Source organism: Cydia strobilella, chromosome 2, assembly GCF_947568885.1.
Source record: "Cydia strobilella chromosome 2, ilCydStro3.1, whole genome shotgun sequence".
NCBI classification, from domain to species: domain Eukaryota; kingdom Metazoa; phylum Arthropoda; class Insecta; order Lepidoptera; family Tortricidae; genus Cydia; species Cydia strobilella.
In genome coordinates, this window is record NC_086042.1 from 28,198,060 (window position 1) to 28,219,329 (window position 21,270).

The window sequence follows — 21,270 nt, forward strand, 5'->3', positions numbered from 1 at the left end:
TTATTGTCGTGACATGGCGACATTACGCTTAAGCTACACCAATACGTGATTATGTAATTAAATATATTAATAAAAAAATAAAATAAAATTTTGTTAATAAAAAAAATTTTTGTAACCATCATGCTAGTACTACTTTTTAGTATAAAAGAAGTATTTAGTTTTAGATTTAAGTGTTAAATACTAGATTTAAAGACACAAACATAATGGTTTATACACTAGCGATTTCGGAAGAGCGGGGTTTTCTGTCACAAGCATATCTAATGCTTAAAAGAAGATCCCATCCCATGCTGTAAACTACTTGTAAGGAACCAATAAACATTTTTTCATTTTTTTTTTTTTTTAAGAGCGAAACATGTTGAGCAATCTACAATACCTACATGAGTCTTATACGAAATTTTTATTTATAAGGACACTAATAGGCAATAAAAAGATATTCATGGAAAAATGACAGTGACCACTGTATTTTTTTGATATGTTATCGCTACGACTATACAGTTGCTTCGCCGCCATTTCTTAATGCCAGTGCACACCGGATGCGACCTGCGCGTGCACGTGCGCTTTTTTTTTGTAATGATTATACTGTTTGGCCTGGGGCCAGTTACAGTAGAGCTTGCGGTATGAGTGATCAGCGTGCTGAAGGGCCGCGACACTGCCAACAAAGAAGGAGAGAGAGAGAGAGAGAGAGAAAGTATGGAAGAGTGAAAGATGACAGAGAGATGAATAGAGGAGAGTAGATAAATTGTAACATGCGGATCCTTACAAGTGACGGCACACCGCTCGCAGCACGGCTCGAACATTTTAGTGCACGTCTTCGCACATTCATCCGGTGTGCACTGGTTTTACTCGTTTTACCTTCTTTAAGGACTTGGCATGCTTACAAGCCACTTAGTCAAACCAGCACTGATATCGGAAAACCTTAAAAACGCGTCACAGTTTAACATCTAGTTTATGCTGTCCGGGTATTGCACAGAAAACCTGGCAAACAAAGAGATAAAAGCTTTTTAAATCTCCAAATATATGGTTTGTTTGTTGAAATGAAACAGACTATTTGAAAATCCTAGAGTTTGCGGACCCGATATTATTTTAATATGCACCAAATGGGAATATTTTATGCAGACTCGCGCGTTGTGATTACTCAGCAAAGTTTACCAGAGTGAAGCCATGTTTTCTGTGTTTTATCACGCGTTACGTTTGTAGATTCATTATTCTGCACAAGTACGTTTCATGTTGATTCAGAAAATGTCGCTGCCTAGACATTTTGCTGCAGTTAATTCTGAGAATCCCTGAGAAATATGAAGCAGTATTCGAATTCAATTGACATTGCTTTATTAATATTTAGTAGGTACCTACATACGAGCAATATTCAAGTCGAGGCAGGAAAAAATGTAAAAACTGTTTCATGTTTTGATATGTTTCATCTTATAACCATAAGTCAAGTTACATTACCACCGACAGACGAACAAACGGACATGGCGAAACATAGAGTCTTTAGTGACTTCGAAATTCTGAAGGTATCGATCGGATTTAGACTACAGCAGCATTACTGCTGCAGTAATGCGGCGGGACATTACTGCCGACAGTGCCGACTACATTGCTCGAAAATCGATGTTGCTGACCGGATTTTTGAGATTTGCGGTAGCAATGAAATTAGCAGTAATGTCGCGCTTAAATACTGCAGCAGTAATGCTGTTGTAGTCTGAATCCAAACGGTACCTTTATACAAGGAGAGAAAGCATTGCTACGGGTAGGCGGAGAGAAATAAATGTAAACGCTGTTAAATAATAAACTTAATATTCTCCCGAAATTCCGCCGCAAGCATACGAAAACGTCGTAGGGTAGGGTACGTTTAGGCCGGCACTGATTTCGCTCCGAGCTATTGTCCACCACGCAAGTACTCCCCTGATGCTGCTGGAGTCACTGCGGGAGGGAGACGGGCGCGCTGAGGGACGTCAGCATCGGCCGCTCAAGAACCGGAACTGGTCTGCTGGCTACCTTTCAGCCGTAACTACGTTCCCTGGAATTTATTTCCATCGTGTGAACAAAGGTTCTTAATAAATCTCCGCTGACTGTACCCGACAAGGCATAAAGCATAAGCAGGAAACAAGTACTGCGTGATGATGATGGTGAAAGTTGGTGATGTGCGGAATGGTACAGTCAGACGGAGTTTACACTTTGCACTGAAGCTAATTTCTAAGAAAACAAGTTATAAGACAAAAACTGATTTTAAAATCTAACGGTCAAATTTTGAATTTAAAAATTACTGGAAACTAAATAATCTTAAGAACTAATAAAAAAAAGGAAAAACAATTAAGCATTTTAACAAGAAGTAAAAGTAATGCTATGAGTAGTTAAGTTTTGAATTACGTGGCAAGAAAAATCACACAAAGGAATTGCATAGTGAAATAAGCCGTTAGAAACATTATTTAAATCTACCTGCTTAGGATTAGCATAAGAAATGTTCAACACTTACCCAATGGGGATTTTTTACACTAAAACGAATAATTAGTACTGAACTACGGAACTTATTTTCCGTAAGAAATTAATTTCGCCGGCTACGTTTAGGGTCGCGTTGCACGGAGGCAAAGCGAACGTGCGCCGGCGTCGAAAGCTAGATCTCTCTGGCTCGCAGCGCTCTGGCGAGTGGGCTGACGCGGGGAGCAGGGCGCGGGGCGGGGAACGCCAACAGCCGGTTACTTCGAAGGACAAAGGAATGTCGCGCAAGTACAGTGCGTTGCAGAAAAGAGGAAACAAGTTGGGACTTCATAATATATATATATATATATATATGATATTAATGTATTTCATTTTAGTGTATATAGGTAAGTGTTTTATTATTAAGGTATTATTGTTTATTAGGAAATTAGTTATTTTATACTTTAATTTAATTTTTATAAATGTAACCTAGGTTACGCAACGTTACTACGTTACAGCATAAAAGAAGAAACAGCTACTTAAGGTGCAATGAGTTCATAGGTCCTTCTCCGAACGCAGCACGCCGAGCACTGAGCGGATCGCGGATACCATTGTTATTGAATTGTTATTTTTACCAAAAAAAAAGGAATCGATAAATCCGATCAAAAGATCCCTACGCACTTTAAGAAGCAATTTTCATGTTAATATCTTTTGGGGTAAAAAAGTTACACATTTTTAATGGTGCGTTTTAGAACAATGTTCGTTTTTTTTCTGTCAATCGAAAAATCGCTTAATCAGGCTTCAAATCGACGAGAGAAAAGCCTCAAGAGTCTTTTGGCAACCGTTTTATTATCTAAAAAAAGTGCTACGATTTTTCAAAAAACTGCAGGCTGAAAAACACTGTACGTTAACTAAAACAGCAATAGAGTTATACACGCTGGCTAAAAAATAAGTGCATTCCCGTTGGGAGGTTTCGGGATTATACTGAGCAACTTTTACTATGGGACCAACCCCCGAAATTGTCTATTTCATACATTTTGGCTGGTCCATTTTCTATGGGAGGGTAATTTTTTTCCGCGTCTTCGTGGTTTGTCCCATAGTATAGTCGCTCAGTATAATCCCAAAACCTTATTTTTATAATGCACTTATTTTTTAGATGGTCGGATTCCATTAGACAAGCATGTGGTTCCATGCAGAGGGCAGCCCACATAGCCCTTGATCGCGTTAAATGGAGGGATATAGTTGTTGGTCACGATCCTCAGTCATGAGGGAACGACGAAGAAGAAGAAGAAGAAGAAGAGATTTTTTAGCCACCCTGTATAGAACCTGCTAGGTACAAACGAAACCTGCCATGGGCCCCTTAACCCACTGACTATCAGTCCGCCGGACGATATCGGCCGGTCAGTTAGAACAAAAATTTGACAGTTCCGAACAACTGACAGGCCGATATCGTCCGGCGGACTGATAGTCAGTGGGCCCCTTTACCCATTGTTTGCACATTTTTGCCAACATGTTTACCAGTAGACGTGGGTTGTATTCCCTGTGGATAGCCACTGTTTGTCTGTTCGCAGTGTGTTTGTAGTAGAATTTATGATCGTAAATATTGAAAAGTGCACGTCCATTTTCTTGTTTTATCGGGACCTATATTAAATTATGTTATATTGTAATACTAGTGACCCGCTTCGCACGGGTGCAATGCATATTTATTATACATATAAACCTTCGTCTAACATCACTCTATCTATTAAAAAAAACCGCATCATAATCCGTTGCGTAGTTTTAAAGATCTAAGCATACATAGGGACAGACATACAGCAGGAAGCGACTTTGTTTTATACTTTGTAGTGATAGTGATGGTGCTGGAGAAATATTCAGCTTGTGTTTATGACTTTATTATATTTTCATGAATTAAACTATCATTTTAAATTACCATTTCAAATTATCAATTCTGGTAACCCTACCTGCGACAGCAGATTGACGAGCTTCTGGCGAACAAGGGATGGTATAGAAAGGATGCCAATCTCTTATGGCAGAATTGTTGCAAAAGTGACCGCTTTCAGCTTTAAATAATAGTTCCTAATCTCTCCGGTGGCGCTAGTTAGGCTCTGGGACATGAGTATAACATGAACCATATAAGGCAACAAATAACCCGACCAAATTACGTAGGTTGTTTTTGGTAGTATTTCGGTGTATGGTGGCGACGCCTAATTACTGTTTTTTGATGGACACTTTTCATACATAGAGATTTGGCTCCTTTATATAGTCTCCATGTTTTAAACGTTCGTCCGCCATATTGTCATTCTTGGACAGGTTAGACATCTAGGGCACAGACCTGTCCGGCATTCAGCCACGCGAGATGTGGCGAACGCTCAGTTCGGTTTTTAAGCAACTTACTCACACATGACGCGTGTACAGACGTGCCGTTCACACATAGAAACGCAAATGATTTTTGATGTATGGCGTGTCCGTCCTGTGCTCATGGTACGGGTAGGTACTGCTCTTTTCAATCCGCAACCATCCACCGAACAATCCAATTAAAAACAATTTTCGACACGCGTCTAGTTCGTTAGTTTCTATTTAGACATTCGCGGCAATTGCTGCAATGGCCACGTGTGTTACTTTTTCACTCTGTGCTCTTTTATTGTATAGAATACCTCCTGTAGATCGCGCAATGTGAAGTGTTGACGATTTCTTGTCACCGGTCTCAATATATATTATACTTGGGTCTATATTCGAGCATTACAGCCTTCTAATTACTTTGGATGTATTTTTATCGAATTATCTCAAAATTTTGATAATACCCTCGGATATTTTGTAAAGCCTAACTTTTACGAGTAAACGGTTATAAACGCTATTTATTTCCCATGCGATTTTAATATTGCAAGCCACATTTCCCAGTTTTCTCAGTTCGATTTGATTTTAATGTTTATATGTTCATTCGGACTTATAGAGTGATAAACTAGTAGCATCTATGTGTGACCGTAACTCGCCTCAAGGTGACATTCGGGTCACGACCACACAGCAGCGTTACTGCCGCGACTTTGCAGCAACGGGTAATATTTGACGGGTTTGAATGAGCAATGCAGCAACTAAAGCAATAGGGTTGGCAACTGTTTTGTAAAGGTTTGTATAGATGGCGCCAGCATAGGTTTTGTCTGTCTTTAGTTTTGTTCTATGTGATTTGTCTTAAAAGACCATAAAATACCAAAAAAATAAAGAAATTAACACTATTCGTAGGATTGTCAGTTAAAATCTATGCTGGCGCCATCTGTAAAATACTTCGAACGGTGAACCACATTCATCAAGGAAATTGACGGGAATTTGACCATAAGCTCTATCTAGTAGGCGATCTGTGTTTTATTGGCGCCATGTTTTATTTTCCCGGCGCTCGTTAAATGGACGTGGAATGTTGCACTCGCAAATTGTGACGACAAATGCCTTAAATTTAGTCATTTTTGTAGTGAGATGTGGGTTTTGTGTGATTAATATTTTTGAACCATTCTAGCTATACATTCGACCTCTGTTACTGCAAAAACTAAATATTATCGTTTCAATCGAAATTAAACTACCGTGAGACATATTTCAAAATATTTAGATCACTACAGTTACACTCACTAGTATTTTTAGTCGCTTTTGGCGACATGTTTCGAACTTGTCGGGAGTCCTTCCTCAGGCTCGAGTGCCCGCGGCGGCTGTACTCCGTACACTGCCCGCGCCGCTCGTCTCGTCGCTCGTTGCGCGCGCGCTGATGGGGCAAATTTTAATGTTACACAGCTTGTCTTTCTTTCGGTGAGCGGGAGTTCGTTAGCACGTGCACATTTCTCGCTTGCCCAGGTGCGACTAAAATTAATAATAATTAATTTGTCGCTTAGCGCTTCAATTTTAGAACGCCTATAACCAAGGGCCTGACACTCTTTGATAGAGAAAGATAGTCTTATTGCGATTCCTACAAGAGGAAAAAGAAAAAAGTGCCATGCTTTGTCTTTATCACCGACCGGGCATTTTTTCATGGTCGGGTTATGGCATCATAGCAAGGAGGCGATGGCGAAATACCGAAATTTATAAGAGTGAAAGAGAAAAAGGATTGGCAGCATACATGAAACTGTCAATACATGAATATGTCTTTCTCTTACCCCTGTTCGCTCGGTTTCATGTCTATAACTACTTGTATATACTATGTTTATGCCTATAACATACTCGTATCTTGAGTTATTTTATCCTTTTCGACGCCGTGTCAAACACAAAAGCTGTCATCCAGAGGCCACGTCACCGACGTGTCAAAACTGAAATTGAACTTTATGCATAATGCATGTAGGTCTATGTTGCTCTGTGGTTTATATCCGATTAATCGGTCTTTGGCGTTGAACCTACGGTGCATATATATCGGTCATTGGCGTCCAAAAGGTTAAATCATTGAGTACAAAGAGTGCCTTTCCGAGCTGGTGTGGTAAAAAAGTTATTTTTTTTATCCAGCAAAAACCTGCCTGCGAGCGATACTACAAATTTTAAAGGAAAAAAATTCAGTTTCCATTCCATTTTTCTTTTTTTTCCTTTAATATAAAATTTGTATAAAGTTATATTTTATTAACGAAACCTCTTACTTGTTATTAATACACTTGTGAAATAAAACTATGAAAACGGATTATATCGCGTATATTGAATTTATAACTAGCCTTATGAACCGATTTTGCATGTACAACCAGCCTTAAAGTTTGTAGTCTATGATTGTTCATTATTTTAGTATGTGGGTATTTTTGCATTTTGTAATTTTTCCTCAGTCACCCGTTGACCACGAACGCTGTAAAGAGTTCGAAACGTCGGGATGTATTATAAATTCAATATACGCGATATAATCCGTTTTCATAGTTTTATTTCATGAGTAACTACCGCGGTAACCGAAGACAATTTTAATACACTTGGTTAACATAATCATTGCCAGGGCCTTTGTAAATACGTTGTTTGATTTTTTCCACCATCCGCGTCATAATCATAAAATAATGGAGGTGACCGTTATTCATTCTGCGAAGTTGATGTCACTTTAAAGTTGAGTAATCACTTTTCTTCCGCGGTCCGCGCTAAGCTATGAGATGTCGTAATCTTTGGATTTCTTTGAAAATATGTATTAAAGAAGTTTATGTAAAATTTAAGAGAATATAAAAACTATTTCACTTATGTCCAGTGTCAACACCAGTCAAGAGTTTAATATGGGTGCATATAACTTACCTACTCAAAAATATGTCTCATAGTTCTAAATTTGCTGACATAAGTCTAAGGAGAGACTTCGCCTCCTTGTGTGTGTTCTACCGCTTGTACAATGGGCTGTGCTCTGAAGAATTGTTTGACATGATGCCAACGGCCGCTTTCTATCACCGCACCGCTCGCCATCGGCAGGGTGTTCATCCTCACACCCTAGCACCTAAATGGTCGCGTACTGTGCGGTTTAAGAGGAATTTCCTCCCGCGTACGCTTCGGCTGTGGAATGAGCTCCCTGCCGAGGTTTTCCCGAGGGGCTACAGTATGGGGTTCTTCAAAAAAGGAGTGTACAGGTTTTTAAAGGGTCGGCAACGCGCGTGCAATATCTCTGGTGTTGCAGGCGTTCATAGGCTACGGTAACTGCTTACCATCAGGCGGGCCGTATGCTTGATTGCCACCGACGTGGTATAAAAAAAAAAAAAAAAAAATAAGAGTTGTACAGTCAAGGGCATAAATATATATACATTCACAAAGTCTGAAAAATATGTGTACGCTCTTACACCTTAGACAATAAAGTCGTGTTCACATATTTTTGAGCCATTTGTCTGGATCGATATTTTTGCCTTCGACTGCCTACATATTTTTGAGTATGATATGTGCACCCATATTTTTACACTTGACTGTACTATTGATGTATTTTATAATAAAACTTGCCCTTGATGTATCGATTAGCAGACAGACAAACCAAAAACAAAACGGCGTTTAAAATCTGTCTTAGCTTACTCTTCAGATTTTATTTTAATGAAAAAAGCAGCGTGTCGGGAAAATTCGAACTTGCTACCTTTTGGAACAACGGTCCAATCGCTTTTTACCAAATGAGGTACCGAATCTTACCACAAACGAACGATCTACCGTAAGAATGTCTTATCTGAACGGCACCGGTATCTCAAGTTATACTGCGAATTCACCGGTAACAATATACTAACCCATACTTAACAAATTTGTATTCAAGAGGTAAAAATTATCAAGAACTACTTATCAAGATATACAGATAAGGTTTCACCTCTTATCTTGACTTGGAGTAGAATAAGTATTTCCCAAGACCGCACAATCCGGACATTGCAAACGCAAACTGTTTTATTTATTTAATCTTTATTACACAAAAGAAAATACAAATGTACAAAAGGCGGACTTTTTGCTACAAGGCATTATCTACCAGTCAACCTTCGGGCAAAGCAGATAACTTGTAGGCGGTGCAACATCACGTTGTAATTACAAAACATAGTAGGTATTTTACACAACTCATACAACTAAACAAATACATGTAATATAAATAATACATTAGGTATAATACATACCTACATACCTATATATATAAGTAAAAAAATATATATAAAGATACACATACATAAGAAATCAGATGAAACTAACAAAATAGAGACGCTAAGAATTTGCCATTCTGCCAGCAAAGTACTCACTAAAAGCTTTTTTAACAACAAATCTATTTGGACTGTCTAATTTTAACAGCGAGACTGTTCCAAAGGTGAGCTACCTGAATGGAGAATGAATTGTAAACTATGACACTGCAATTCCGAAAAATCCAATAAATTCCCAGTCCACTCAACTGCACCTTGCAATATGCCACACCATTATTCTTCCTCAAAAACATTTATCTTATCTTAACCCGTTAACCGCCAAAAACGTCAACTGACGCGCGCGGTAACAGTCCATTATCAACCTTTGTGCATTCTGATAAAGCACGATGACGACACACGAAAAGCGTCGCGTTCAAAGTTAAAACATATTATCCTTGTTCCAGGTACAGTGAACACGCTGAAATCTCTGCACATTCACGTACCAAAGGCTGTGCTTTCTGGTACGAGCGCGGAGCTGATGTGTACTTACGAGTTGGAAGGCGCCCAGCTGTACTCTATCCGGTGGTACAGGAATATGATGGAGTTCTACCGCTACGTGCCTAAGGAGTCGCCGGCCACGAAAGTGTTCCCCGTCGCTGAGATCAAGGTCGACGTAAGTATATCTGACCCAAACAAGGGCCTGACACTTGATAGAGAAAGATAGTCTTATTGCGATTCCTATAAGAGAGAGAAAATAGTGCCATACTTTGTCTTTATTACCGACCGGGCATTTTTTTATGGTCGGGTTATGGCATCATAGCAAGGAGGCGATGGAGAAAGAGAAAAAGGATTATGCTGTCATACATTTCTCTTACCCCTGGTCGCTCGGTTTCATGTCTATAACTACTTGTATATACTATGTATATGGACCCAAAGAATTATAGCACAATCGAAAGATAAAGCTCTAAATCTCTAAAAGAGGCCTGAAATTTGGTATATATGTAATTTAAGGCCGCTTTTCATGTGCACACCATTTTGGCATTTGGGGATCTAGAGAACTGCCGCTAACTTGGAAAATATGTATGTATAATCCTGAAGATTTGTCCCGAAATGCCGCAAAAAAATTGCATCACGGCTCTGGGTCGGGACAGAATGTGTTTTTTTTACAATTTCTTGTTTTTCTTGTTGGATTATAATTTTCTCTTTATGCATAAATTGTAATAACTATTTATGTTTTGAAAATACACCTTTTTGGTAACCTTAACTTATCTTTTGTAAAAACAATAGTCTTTTAAGAATTAGCAAGGCGTGGCTAAAAGCCAAGACAACGGCAAAAATACTTACTACGTAAACATACAACAAATATATTTACGCAACCGTAAAAAAATTGTCATGAAAAAGACATGTTTTTTTTCAATGGAATTTAACAAAGTTACGGCTTTTTTATCCCGCACGGTAATATGTATACCCTTACCATGAGTGTATACCCTTATCATTTATTTAAATAACTTATAAATTACGTAGTTCTTCCACGAAACATAAAATATATGAAAAAAGTAGATTGTAAAAAACAGATGAAATAGGCACAAAAGGCGTTATCCATATACACCTGTCAAGTCTTATTGAACATCGTTTATCCCTGTCATTTTGATATTTGTGTTTGTTAGAAAGAGACAAGATTTAACAAAGGTTTGCTAAGTTTAATGAATAAGGGGGCTTGTTAAGTTCAAATAAGCCTCATAGTAAGGGTACCGGTTGTTTTAAAATAAAATTGTTCACTTTAACGGCTCTGACGGGGCTTTACTGAATATAGCGCACCGCAGCCTGACATAACCCGGGATATGCGGTATTTTTACCTCCGTCGTCATTTTTTATCTGTGGTTTTTTACATTACAGGCGCATTTAAAGCCTAACCGATATGATCATTGTCAAGAGGGCGCTGTTATTTTCATGTACAGGGTGACAGTTCTGTATAGTATGATAATAGTTCCAGTGAAATTCCGCAATATGGCGCGTGATCATATATTGCTGGTCAGACTATAATTTAATAGTTTTTGACAAACATTTCATTTCCGATAAGCTTTTATCAGAAATCTTTTATTTTATATCACGCGTCATTTATGTACAGTCGCCATCAGATATATCGGAGCGGGCAAGGTGCTCACAAATATCTGAACACGCCTCTATTGTCAAGGCGTTAGAGCTCATTTTCAGATATTGTGAACACCTCGGCCGCTCCGATATATCTGATGGCGCCTGTATACATGGCACTTATTTTTCATCATGACGATACTAACCTAACCCAATTAATAGTCCGAAAATTCCCAACTATGGTCTTAAACTATCTCGATTGTCTTCGTTCAGGTGTGAATATTCTTTGAATGTAGCGACATTCAAAGAATATTCAGCACAGCGCAGCAGAACAGCGTTTCTGAAGGTAATCATTTTAATTGTTTATTCATTCGTTGTCTGAGTACCCATAACACAAGCTTCCTTGGGCTTACCGTGGGACTTAGTCAATCTGTGTAAGAATGTCCTATAATATTTATTTATTTATTTATAAAAGGAAAAAACTCAGGCAACACAAAAAGAAGATTGGTGTTGATATTTAATTACGTTTAAACTTGTGGACCATAACTTAGTTATTCCTTTATTAATTATTCATTCCTTTCCCGTAAGACTCCGGGTCCTATCTGTGCAATTGATGAAAATTCTTTATCTATGGATCCGGGTATGTCCTTAAACCATGGAGACTGTATAAAGGAGCCAAATCTCTATGTATGAAAAGTGACCATCAAAAAACAGTAATTAGGCGGCGCCACCATGCACCGAAATACTACCAAAAACAACCTACGTAATTTGGTCGGGTTATTTGTTGCCTTATATGGTTCATGTTATACTCATGTCCCAGAGCCTAACTAGCGCCACCGGAGAGATTAGGAACTATTATTTAAAGCTTAACGCGGTCAGTTTTACAACAATTTTGCCATAAGAGATTGCGATCCTTTCTATACCATCCATACCTTAAACTACGTCCAAAAAAGAGGTATGGGCACTGTTAATGTCATCTCGCTTTGTGTGGTAGCACAGCACAGCGGATGTCATTCCAGATCTAGAGCAGAGCCTAACTGATGGGGAAGTACCTCCACCTTACAGAAAACCGCAGCCAAATAACACTAGATCCTACTCATAGTGTTGTGTTCCTGCCGGTGAGAAAGGTTGCCAGAGCTCAACGAGGGTGCAGTGTTAGGGTCGACAACGCGCATGTAACTCCTCTGGAGTTGCAGGCGTACATAGGCTACGGTGACTGCTTAACATCATTAAAAAAAACATAATTTATACCGATTGCGATTGAAATTGTACGCCTTACGGCACCACATAGTGATACAATGATAATGTATGTGAGACCTGTACTTATGTACATATACCTATGTTGAACAGAATTAAATGGAATGGATTATTTTTATGTGGAATAAATATATATTTTTTTAAGATGATATTTATTTGCAAAAAATGTAGTGGTAAACATAGTTGGACAGTGGGTAATTTTAAGTGCGTACATTTTACTTAAAGAAGCATGCAAACATTCCTTATTAACTAGGTACTATAACTAAGTATACAGAACAATAAACCATGCATTATTGCAAACCAATCATATAGTATCAGTTAACTTTACATCAGTTAGAACACATATACTAATTATTAATTTCTATCTAAGATATACAATATATTATAATCATTATTCATCATCATTCATTATTTCCATTATTAATTGTTTATTATTCATATTCATAAGCGTAAGCATGTCAAATATTCGTCGATTCTGTAATAACATTTATCCAAGCAAAATTTGTATAATTTGTATTTAAATTCAGGCATGTCAGAGTTTCTTATTTCTACGGGTAAGTTATTAAATATTTTTATAGACATACATAACACATTGTTTGCAAAGAATGCTGTCTTCGAGTGGTAAGGATAGCACAGAACAGTGCCGTTTCGAGACGGATATATTGTGGTAGATGCCTTATTTCTAAATAGACCTATATTATGTTTGACATATAAACTTATCTCATAAATGTACAATGAGGGTAGCGTCATCACTTTTAATTTATGGAATTAGGTTAGGTTATTGATTATTGTATCTTGGAAGATCTATATTTTTAACCGACTTCAAGATTTCAAAGGAGGAGGTTCTCAATTCGGTTGTGTTTTTTTTTTTTGTTTTTTTTTTTTTTTTTTAATGTTTGTTACTCCATAACTCCGTCATTTCGGGACCGATTTTGAAAATTCTTTTTTTGATTGTAAGTATATATATACAGATTGGTCCCGTTTTCGTCAAAAAGCAGTTCTCATGATGGGATCCATGAGGAATCGAGAGAACTCCTCAAATGTTAAAGGCATACATATAGTGATTTTAGTATTTTCATCAACAAATCAAGCACTTACATTTAAAAAAGTGACATCTGATGAAGTGGAACTGCTGATGATGATCAGAACGGAACTCTTCAATGACGCATAGTTCACGTTTGGCGATTTGTCCTCTTCGTTATGTTTGTTAAGCAAGTTAGGTTTTCAAGAAACATTTTTGTCAAGCTTGAGTTCTGATGATGGGATCCATGAGGAATCGAGGGAACTCCTCAAATATGAAAGGCATACTAATAGTGATTTTTGTATTTTTATAAACAAATCCAGCACTTCCATTTTAAAAAGTGACATTTGATGAAGTGGAACTGCTGATGATGATCAGAACGGAACTCTTCAATGATGCATAGTTCACGTTTGGCGATTTGTCCTCTTCGTTATGTTTGTTAAGCAAGTTAGGTTTTCAAGAAACATTTTTGTCAAGCTCGAGTTCTGATGATGGGATCCATGAGGAATCGAGGGAACTCCTCAAATGTGAAAGGCATACATATAGCGATTTTTGTATTTTTATTAACAAATCCAGCATTTTCATTTTAAAAAGTGACATTTGATGAAGTGGAACTGCTGATGATGATCAGAATGGAACTCTTTAATGACGCATAGTTTACGTTTGGCGATTTGTCCACTTCTTTATGTTTGTTAAGCAACTTAAGTTTTTAAGACATATTTTTGTCAAGCTCGAGTTCTGATGATGAGACCCACGAGGAACCGAGGGAACTCCTCAAATGTGAAAGGCATACATATAGTGATTTTTGTATTTTCATCAACAGATCCAGCACATACATTTAAAAAGTGATATTTGATGAAGTGGAACTGCTGATGATGATCAGAATGGAACTATTCAATGACACATAGTTCACGTTTGGCGATTTGTTCTCTTCCTTATGGGCCCAAACCCAATCTTGGACCCGGACTCGGACCCGGACCCGGGTCTGAACATGGACCCCAACTCGGACCCGGACCCGGACCGAACTCTGACCCAAACCTGGACCCGGACAGCCGGACACGGACCCGGACTCGGATCCGGACCCAGACCCGGACCCGGAAATGCTACTAGAAAAGTGGGTTAGGTGGGTGGGTGGGTTTTGAACTGCGATTCTCACAGAACAGAACTGCTATCAGAAAAGTAGGTTAGGTTAGGTTAGAGCTGTGACCCTTACAGAAACGAAATGCTACCAGAAAAGTAGGTTAGGTTAAGTTAGAACTGCGACCCTTACAAAAACGAAATGCTACTAGAAAAGTGGGTCGGTTTACCTCCTTTTCTACATAATTAGGCAAAAGATGCTGTCTTTTTCATTTCAGTGTCTGGAATCTAAGAATGCTTTCAGCGGCATCCCCCATTGAAGTCGGTTTTTTTTTCTTAAAAATTATGTAATTTTTGTTGAACAAATAAATGCTTTTGACTTGACTTTTGCTTTTTGTCAACAGGTGGCAGGCTCGGACGCGAACCGGGTGATTCTAACAGAAGTGGATCGAGCTCTAACGGGGGAGTACCAGTGTGAAGTGTCAGCAGACGCTCCGCTTTTTCACACGGATATTAAAGCCGCTGAGATGGTGGTAGTAGGTAAGTTGACTTCATCCATAAACTTTCTTCTTTTATTAACTGAAATCAAGGGCCTGACACTCTTTGGTAGAGAAAGATAGTCTTATTGCGATTCCTATAAGAGGAAAGAGAAAATAGTGCCATGCTTTGTCTTTATCACCGACCGGGCATTTTTTCATGGTCGGGTTATGGCATCATAGCAAGGAGAAGATGGCGAAATACCGAAATTTATAATAGCGAAAGAGAAAAGACATTGGACATGCAAACCGGATAAATTGCGTAGTATAATTTTATACATATGAATATTCTTTCTCTTACCCCCGGTCGCTCGGTGGCGCGTCTATAACTACTTGTATATACTATGTCTATGACTGAAATAGATGTCATACGGAGATGGCGGGAAGAGCTAGACACCTTTCTCAACAACTGGCCTGAAGAGTGAAGAGGCGCTAGATCAAGGGGAGAGGCCTTTGCCCAGCAGCGGTACACTAAAACAGGCTAGAAAAAAAAGATGTCATATAATAAAGAAAAAGTAAAAAAAAGTGCTGCTGCTGTTTAAATTTAAAACTCATTTATGCGATTAAGTCCCGCCGTTGTGAATAAATGAGTAACAATCGTGACAGTTTAAATCAGAGCCGTTTTTTCGCCATTTCGGCATTGGTCCCATAATAAAAGTTGTTCAGTATGACCTATAAAGTCACTACGTAGAGTAACGGTTCGGTGGTTAAAATTTCACTGTATATATAATTTCATTTTCATTGTCTAACGCAGAACCGTGGTCGTAGGTTAGATACTTTCTGCTGTTTAATTTTTAATTTAGAAATTTATTGGGCGAGGCCGCGTGACTAGAGTAGCTTCCAAAGAATCAATTGTAATAAACAGTAACACCTAAGACAAATACAACCCATTACACTTTTTGATCGAATATCCATAGGTATGTCACATTGAGAGAATCTCACAAATCCGTTTAAATTTAGAATCTTTTACTGGAAATTGCACTTGCAAATGTCGAGGCCAGAGGGCCTACCGCGAACCACGTTCGACGTATTGTATCCCTGTCACACTTACGTACGAATTTACAAGTGCGACAGAGAGGCAACACGTCGAACGTGTTTCGCTGTATTCCGTAGGTATTCCGTTGTTCACAAACAGTAAACTTCATTTTAATCTGTGGCACTGAAAAATGCAACAAGAGCGCCACAGTAGTAAAGAATCAGTACCGTAAAATGAGGTTAGTAGGGTTCGCGGGGAGAGTTGGGTTATGAATGGGGAGAGAAGGATTGAAAGGGGGGTGAGATGGGTTTTTAAAGCTACTGCTACAAACATAATGTATTCCAATTGAAAATGGAGCTATAGTAATACTCATAATAAAAAAAATCGATCCAACAATCTTCCAAAAATCACCTTTGTATGAAAACCCATCTCACCCCAATCATGAGGGACTACGGGGTGAGGTGGGTTTTCCTTTTTATCGTCAAAGCTATGAAATGGAACTACCCAAAATAAAATAAAAACTAAAATACAAACGTCCGGAACACTTATTATATATACCATTCAGTTTGCATTTGTAAAAATAAAATGTTATCGAGGTTTGAATATCAGTTTTGCTCCTACTCATCCCGTTTATATTTTTCACCACACCAGCTGTTAGACTCTCTTGATTGTTCAAAAACGGATGAGAAAATTGCATTTTATCCACATGTGTGGCAAAGTAATAGAATGAAAATTTTAAGTTGTTCTTATGTTGGCTGGTGGAATTGACTTTTAAATGATGAATGAATGATGAGGAGTGTTAGAGTCGGCAACGCGCGTGTAATATCTCCGGTGTTGCAGGCGTCCATAGGCTACGGTAACTGCTTACCATCAGGCGGGCCGTATGCTTGATTGCCACCGACGTGGTATAAAAAAAATGATGATTTTGAATGGTAAATATTTAATGACATTCAATTTGAATTGATTCGGTTTCGGTATGTTCCCCACACAATCGCGACGAGGAAGACCCCGACTGACATGGCTGGCAAAAGTGAAGAGGGATATGGAAGAAGCCCAAATCCCGCCTGAGATGACCCGACCGAGGAGAGGACCGAGAAGCCTGGCGAAATATAACTAGGAGAGCCGACCCCAGATAATGGGAAAAGGACAAGGAGAGGAAGAAGATTTTGAATTGATTCGGTTTGATGTTTTAAAGTTTTTCCTTGCGTTGGTGTGGTGAAAAATGTTGCGTTTCACTCAGTGCCAAAATTTGTTTAACCCTCGTGCCTTGAAACCCTCGCAACGCTCAAGAATCCACTTTTGGGATCTTTCTCTTGCTCGGGTATCAATATTAGCACGAGAGGTTAAACAACAACTTTGGCCCTTTGTAAAACAAATAACAATTAGTACACTATGTCCGACGTAGAAGACATCATCACCAGCTTATTATACGTCACACTTGTAGGTATAGGAGCTCTTTTTTTATAATATAGGAGGCAAACGAGCAAACGGATCACCTGATGGTAAGCGATTACCGCCGCCCATGGACACCCGCAACACCAGAGAGGTTGTAAGTGCGTTGCCAGCCTTTAAGATGGGAGTACGCTCTTTTCTTGATCGCTTGATGGTTTCACAACTTGTTACGATTTTGAACTGGTCATGCACTACTTTCATTTCATAGAATTGATCATTTCAGTATGTGGCAATTAATCATTTCATGAAATGATCGGTTGGCCAAATCATGTAAAAATGAAACCTAACCTAACCAAAATATTTAATGTTTAGGTACACCAAGCCACCCGTAGTTACTGTACCAGCTTAGTATGCATAGAAAAATTAGGAAAGGTGTTATTGTTATTGTAGTGTTAACGCGTAACAAATTTCATCTTAAAATATTTATCAGTACGGTTTTTACTCACTATTATTTTTAGTCGCTTTTGGCGACATGTTTTGGATTCTTTGGGAATCCATCCTCAGGCACGAGTGTCCGCGGCGGTTGTACGTCGTGTACTGCCCGCGCCGCCCGCCTCGTCGCTCGTTGCGCACGCGCTGATGGGGCGGGGTCGCCAAAAGCGACTAAAAATAATAGTGAGTAAAAACCGTACTGATAAATATTCTGAAATATGTCTCACGATAGTTTAAGTGCGATTATTGCAAATTTCATCTTAGCTAAACTGCCTAAACTTACCTTACGTTTGTCAGTTAACATCATTGCCATGCTGTTACTAAGCTTACTGTGCCAGAACCTCGCCCCAGAGTTAACCCATTTAAATAATTGCTGGTATTTCCCGCTCAGAGATATGGGGTTAATGTCCAGGGAAACGGAACTTCCGTTTTTCCTCCTTTAATTCCCCCTGTTTTTCGTAGTTGTATCTGTTTAATTGCATAAATTTCTCTTGGATTTTTAATGATGGATTTTTTAAGTTAAAAGCTTTTCTAATGAGTTGGATTTGAGTCAAGATTTTCTTTTCCTTTCCTCTGTTCAATTTAAATACGGTCTGTCTTTGAGCGTTATTTTTTACCTGCGGTCAAAGACCACTTCAACATAAAAACTATCCATGTCCATAATTATGAAGTTGTGCTCGTTATTGTTGTAAATTGTGGCATCACGTGTGAATTACAATAGGATATATGACTACTAGTAAAATCAGTGTCTTTTTTCGAACTCTCAAAACGATTTTGCTACTATGGAATTTATATGAAACACTAGTATTGTGACGTCACAATCAAATTACCTACTCTTTATAGTTTTATACGGGGTTTAAAATAGAAATTGTGTTTAAAAATAACTGCTGTCTACGTTTCATAATTAATCTTTCGGTGCTTTATTTAATAATTAATTTTAAATACGGTAAAATATAAGTGAGGTATGAGATAAATTATATTATTATTTCGTTTAACATAACGCCTTTTTTATATAAAGATTTATTTTGTGAAATAGTTTCAATAAATAAATAACATCCATAACTAACTAATAAGGAACAAATTCCATGATGAGCACACAAATAAATGCCCTTACCGGGATTCGAACCCGAGATTTACTAGGCTTCGTAGACAGGATCACAACCGACTAAACTAGGAGGCCGTTGACGATGAGGCCAATTCAAACGTACACTGACATCTGAATGATTCAAATTAATGTTATTTAGTGATCGTGCATTTCGCTTTTACTTATCCGTACGTGTATTGACGCGGACGAAACGTACGAATATAATAACATGATTCAAATATCATTCTGATGACAGTGTATGTCTGAATTGGCCTGAGTCGTAGAGCTGAGGCTAACAGTCTTTATTATTTACCTGTCGCTACACGACTTCTATTATTTAAGTACTTGTTTCGCCCGAAGAAAAGTTTTAGCGTATCAGCTGCACCTTTTTATTCTAGTCCCCATCTGCCCACTCACGATATTTCCCCATCTACGGAATATTTTATTAGGAGCGATGAAATATTACATTATGAGACTAAAGGTACCGTTCGGATTCAGAACCAGCATTACTGCGGCAGTATTGCAGCGCGACATTACTGCCGCAAAAGTCAAAATTCCGGGCAGCAACATCGATTTTGACATTTTTCATTTATTTATTTATTTAAACTTTATTGCACAAATTTACACAAAAAGAGTACAAATGGCGGACTTAACGCCTTGAGGCATTCTCTACCAGTCAACCATTGGGCTAAACAGAGACAGTTAGTTTGGTGCAGGATTGTAAAGAGTAAATATGAAAAAGATCCAAGTCAGACTACTATGATACTATATTTACACAAATATCCATAAAGAAAATAATAATATACCTACATATATACAAATTTAATATATATATAATTAAATATACATATATTTAATAATTATGTACATTGGCGGCAGTAATACTGCGGCTTCCGTAATGATGCCTTTGTAATAACATAGGTACTATTATTTTTACCTTGACTTTTATAAACAATTTTAATTCCAACATTCTTCAACAGACCCCCCACTGACAAGTCCGAACGTGTCGTCAGACCGCTTGTCGTACGTCGGCGGCGACCACATACAGGCGAACTGCTCGTCGCCGCCATCTTTGCCCGCCGCCAACGTCACGTGGTACGTCAACGAGCAAATGGTGAGTTTTCCTCTACTGTTTTTTTGGTCGAGTATTAGACTCATCCTCACACTAAAAGATCTAACAAGTCCGAACGTGTCGACGGACCGCTTGTCGTACGTTGGTGACGTTAGACTCATCCTCGCACTTAAAGATCTAACAATCCCGAACGTGTCGATGGACCGCTTGTCGTACGTTGGTGACGTTAGACTCATCCTCGCACTTAAAGATCTAACAAGCCCGAACGTGTCGACGGACCGCTTGTTGTACTTCGGCGGCGACCACATACAGGCGAACTGCTCGTCGCCGCCATCTTTGCCTGCCGCTAACGTCACGTGGTACGTCAACGAGCAAATGGTGAGTTTTCCTCTAATGTTTGTTTGGTCGAGTATTAGACTCATCCTCGCACTTAAGTATCAAAAGAAAATCAAAACCGTAACATGTTGTTAAAAATCGGGCTAAACCAAGCCAATTCGAGTTTTAGTTATTCGATTTGTTTCCGATTAGATACTGATCTGTCAGTGTCAAAAGTGACATTTCTTCGACCAAAAATGTCACTTTTGACACTATAGTCGCGTACTTAACAACTGTCTATTAGTACTTGCCTGTTAGTCGCGAGTAGAGTAAATTTATCATTCTGACATCACTCATTGCGCACCTCACTCGCGCACAACACACAATAGACCGCGGACCAGGAACAGATTTCCATGACCAATCGCCTCCCGGGCGAAAACTTGTATAGTGGTTAACGGCTATGTATGATGAACCCTCGTGAACGTCAGCTGCCGCTCCGTTGGTGGGTTGAGGAATGGGAGCAAATAAAGTCTATAATTTTTTTTTGTCATCGCCTTCCGCTTGATACTTTGTCAGATGATAGTTTAGATGCTATTGTGGTTAAACAAAATCGTTAGCCGTTTGTATCGCTGTGGAAAAACCGTCAGCTGGTCACAAGAACATGTAAAAAAGAAAATACTTTTCAGTCATCGGCGTCATCGCCTCCCGTTTGATACTTTCTCAGATGATAATTTAGATGTTATGTTGTATCGCGGTAGAAAGACCGTGTTACGCGTTTCGGCGGCTGCCATTCCTCAACCCACTAACGGAGCGGCAGCTGACGTTCACGAGGGTTCATCATACAGAGCCCCTAACCGCTATACGAGTTTTCGCCCGGGAGGCGATGACTGACGAAATTTGCGCCTGGCTCGCGGTCTACAAGGTGAAATTAAAATCAATGTTTGAATGACGCTCAAGGTCTAAATAAAAGCTATTACACAATTAAACTTCATGAAAT

General features: G+C 38.8%; 1 protein-coding gene across 1 annotated transcript in view; it reads left to right on the forward strand.

Moving 5' to 3' along the window:
- Positions 1 to 21,270, forward strand: part of LOC134755204 (uncharacterized) — a 106,974-nt gene that overhangs the window by 82,313 nt on the left and 3,391 nt on the right. The window contains exons 2-4 of the mRNA XM_063691729.1: positions 9,425 to 9,633; positions 14,811 to 14,946; positions 19,867 to 20,000. Coding sequence (XP_063547799.1) covers positions 9,425 to 9,633; positions 14,811 to 14,946; positions 19,867 to 20,000 — 479 coding nt within the window. The remainder of the gene's footprint in view (positions 1 to 9,424; positions 9,634 to 14,810; positions 14,947 to 19,866; positions 20,001 to 21,270) is intronic.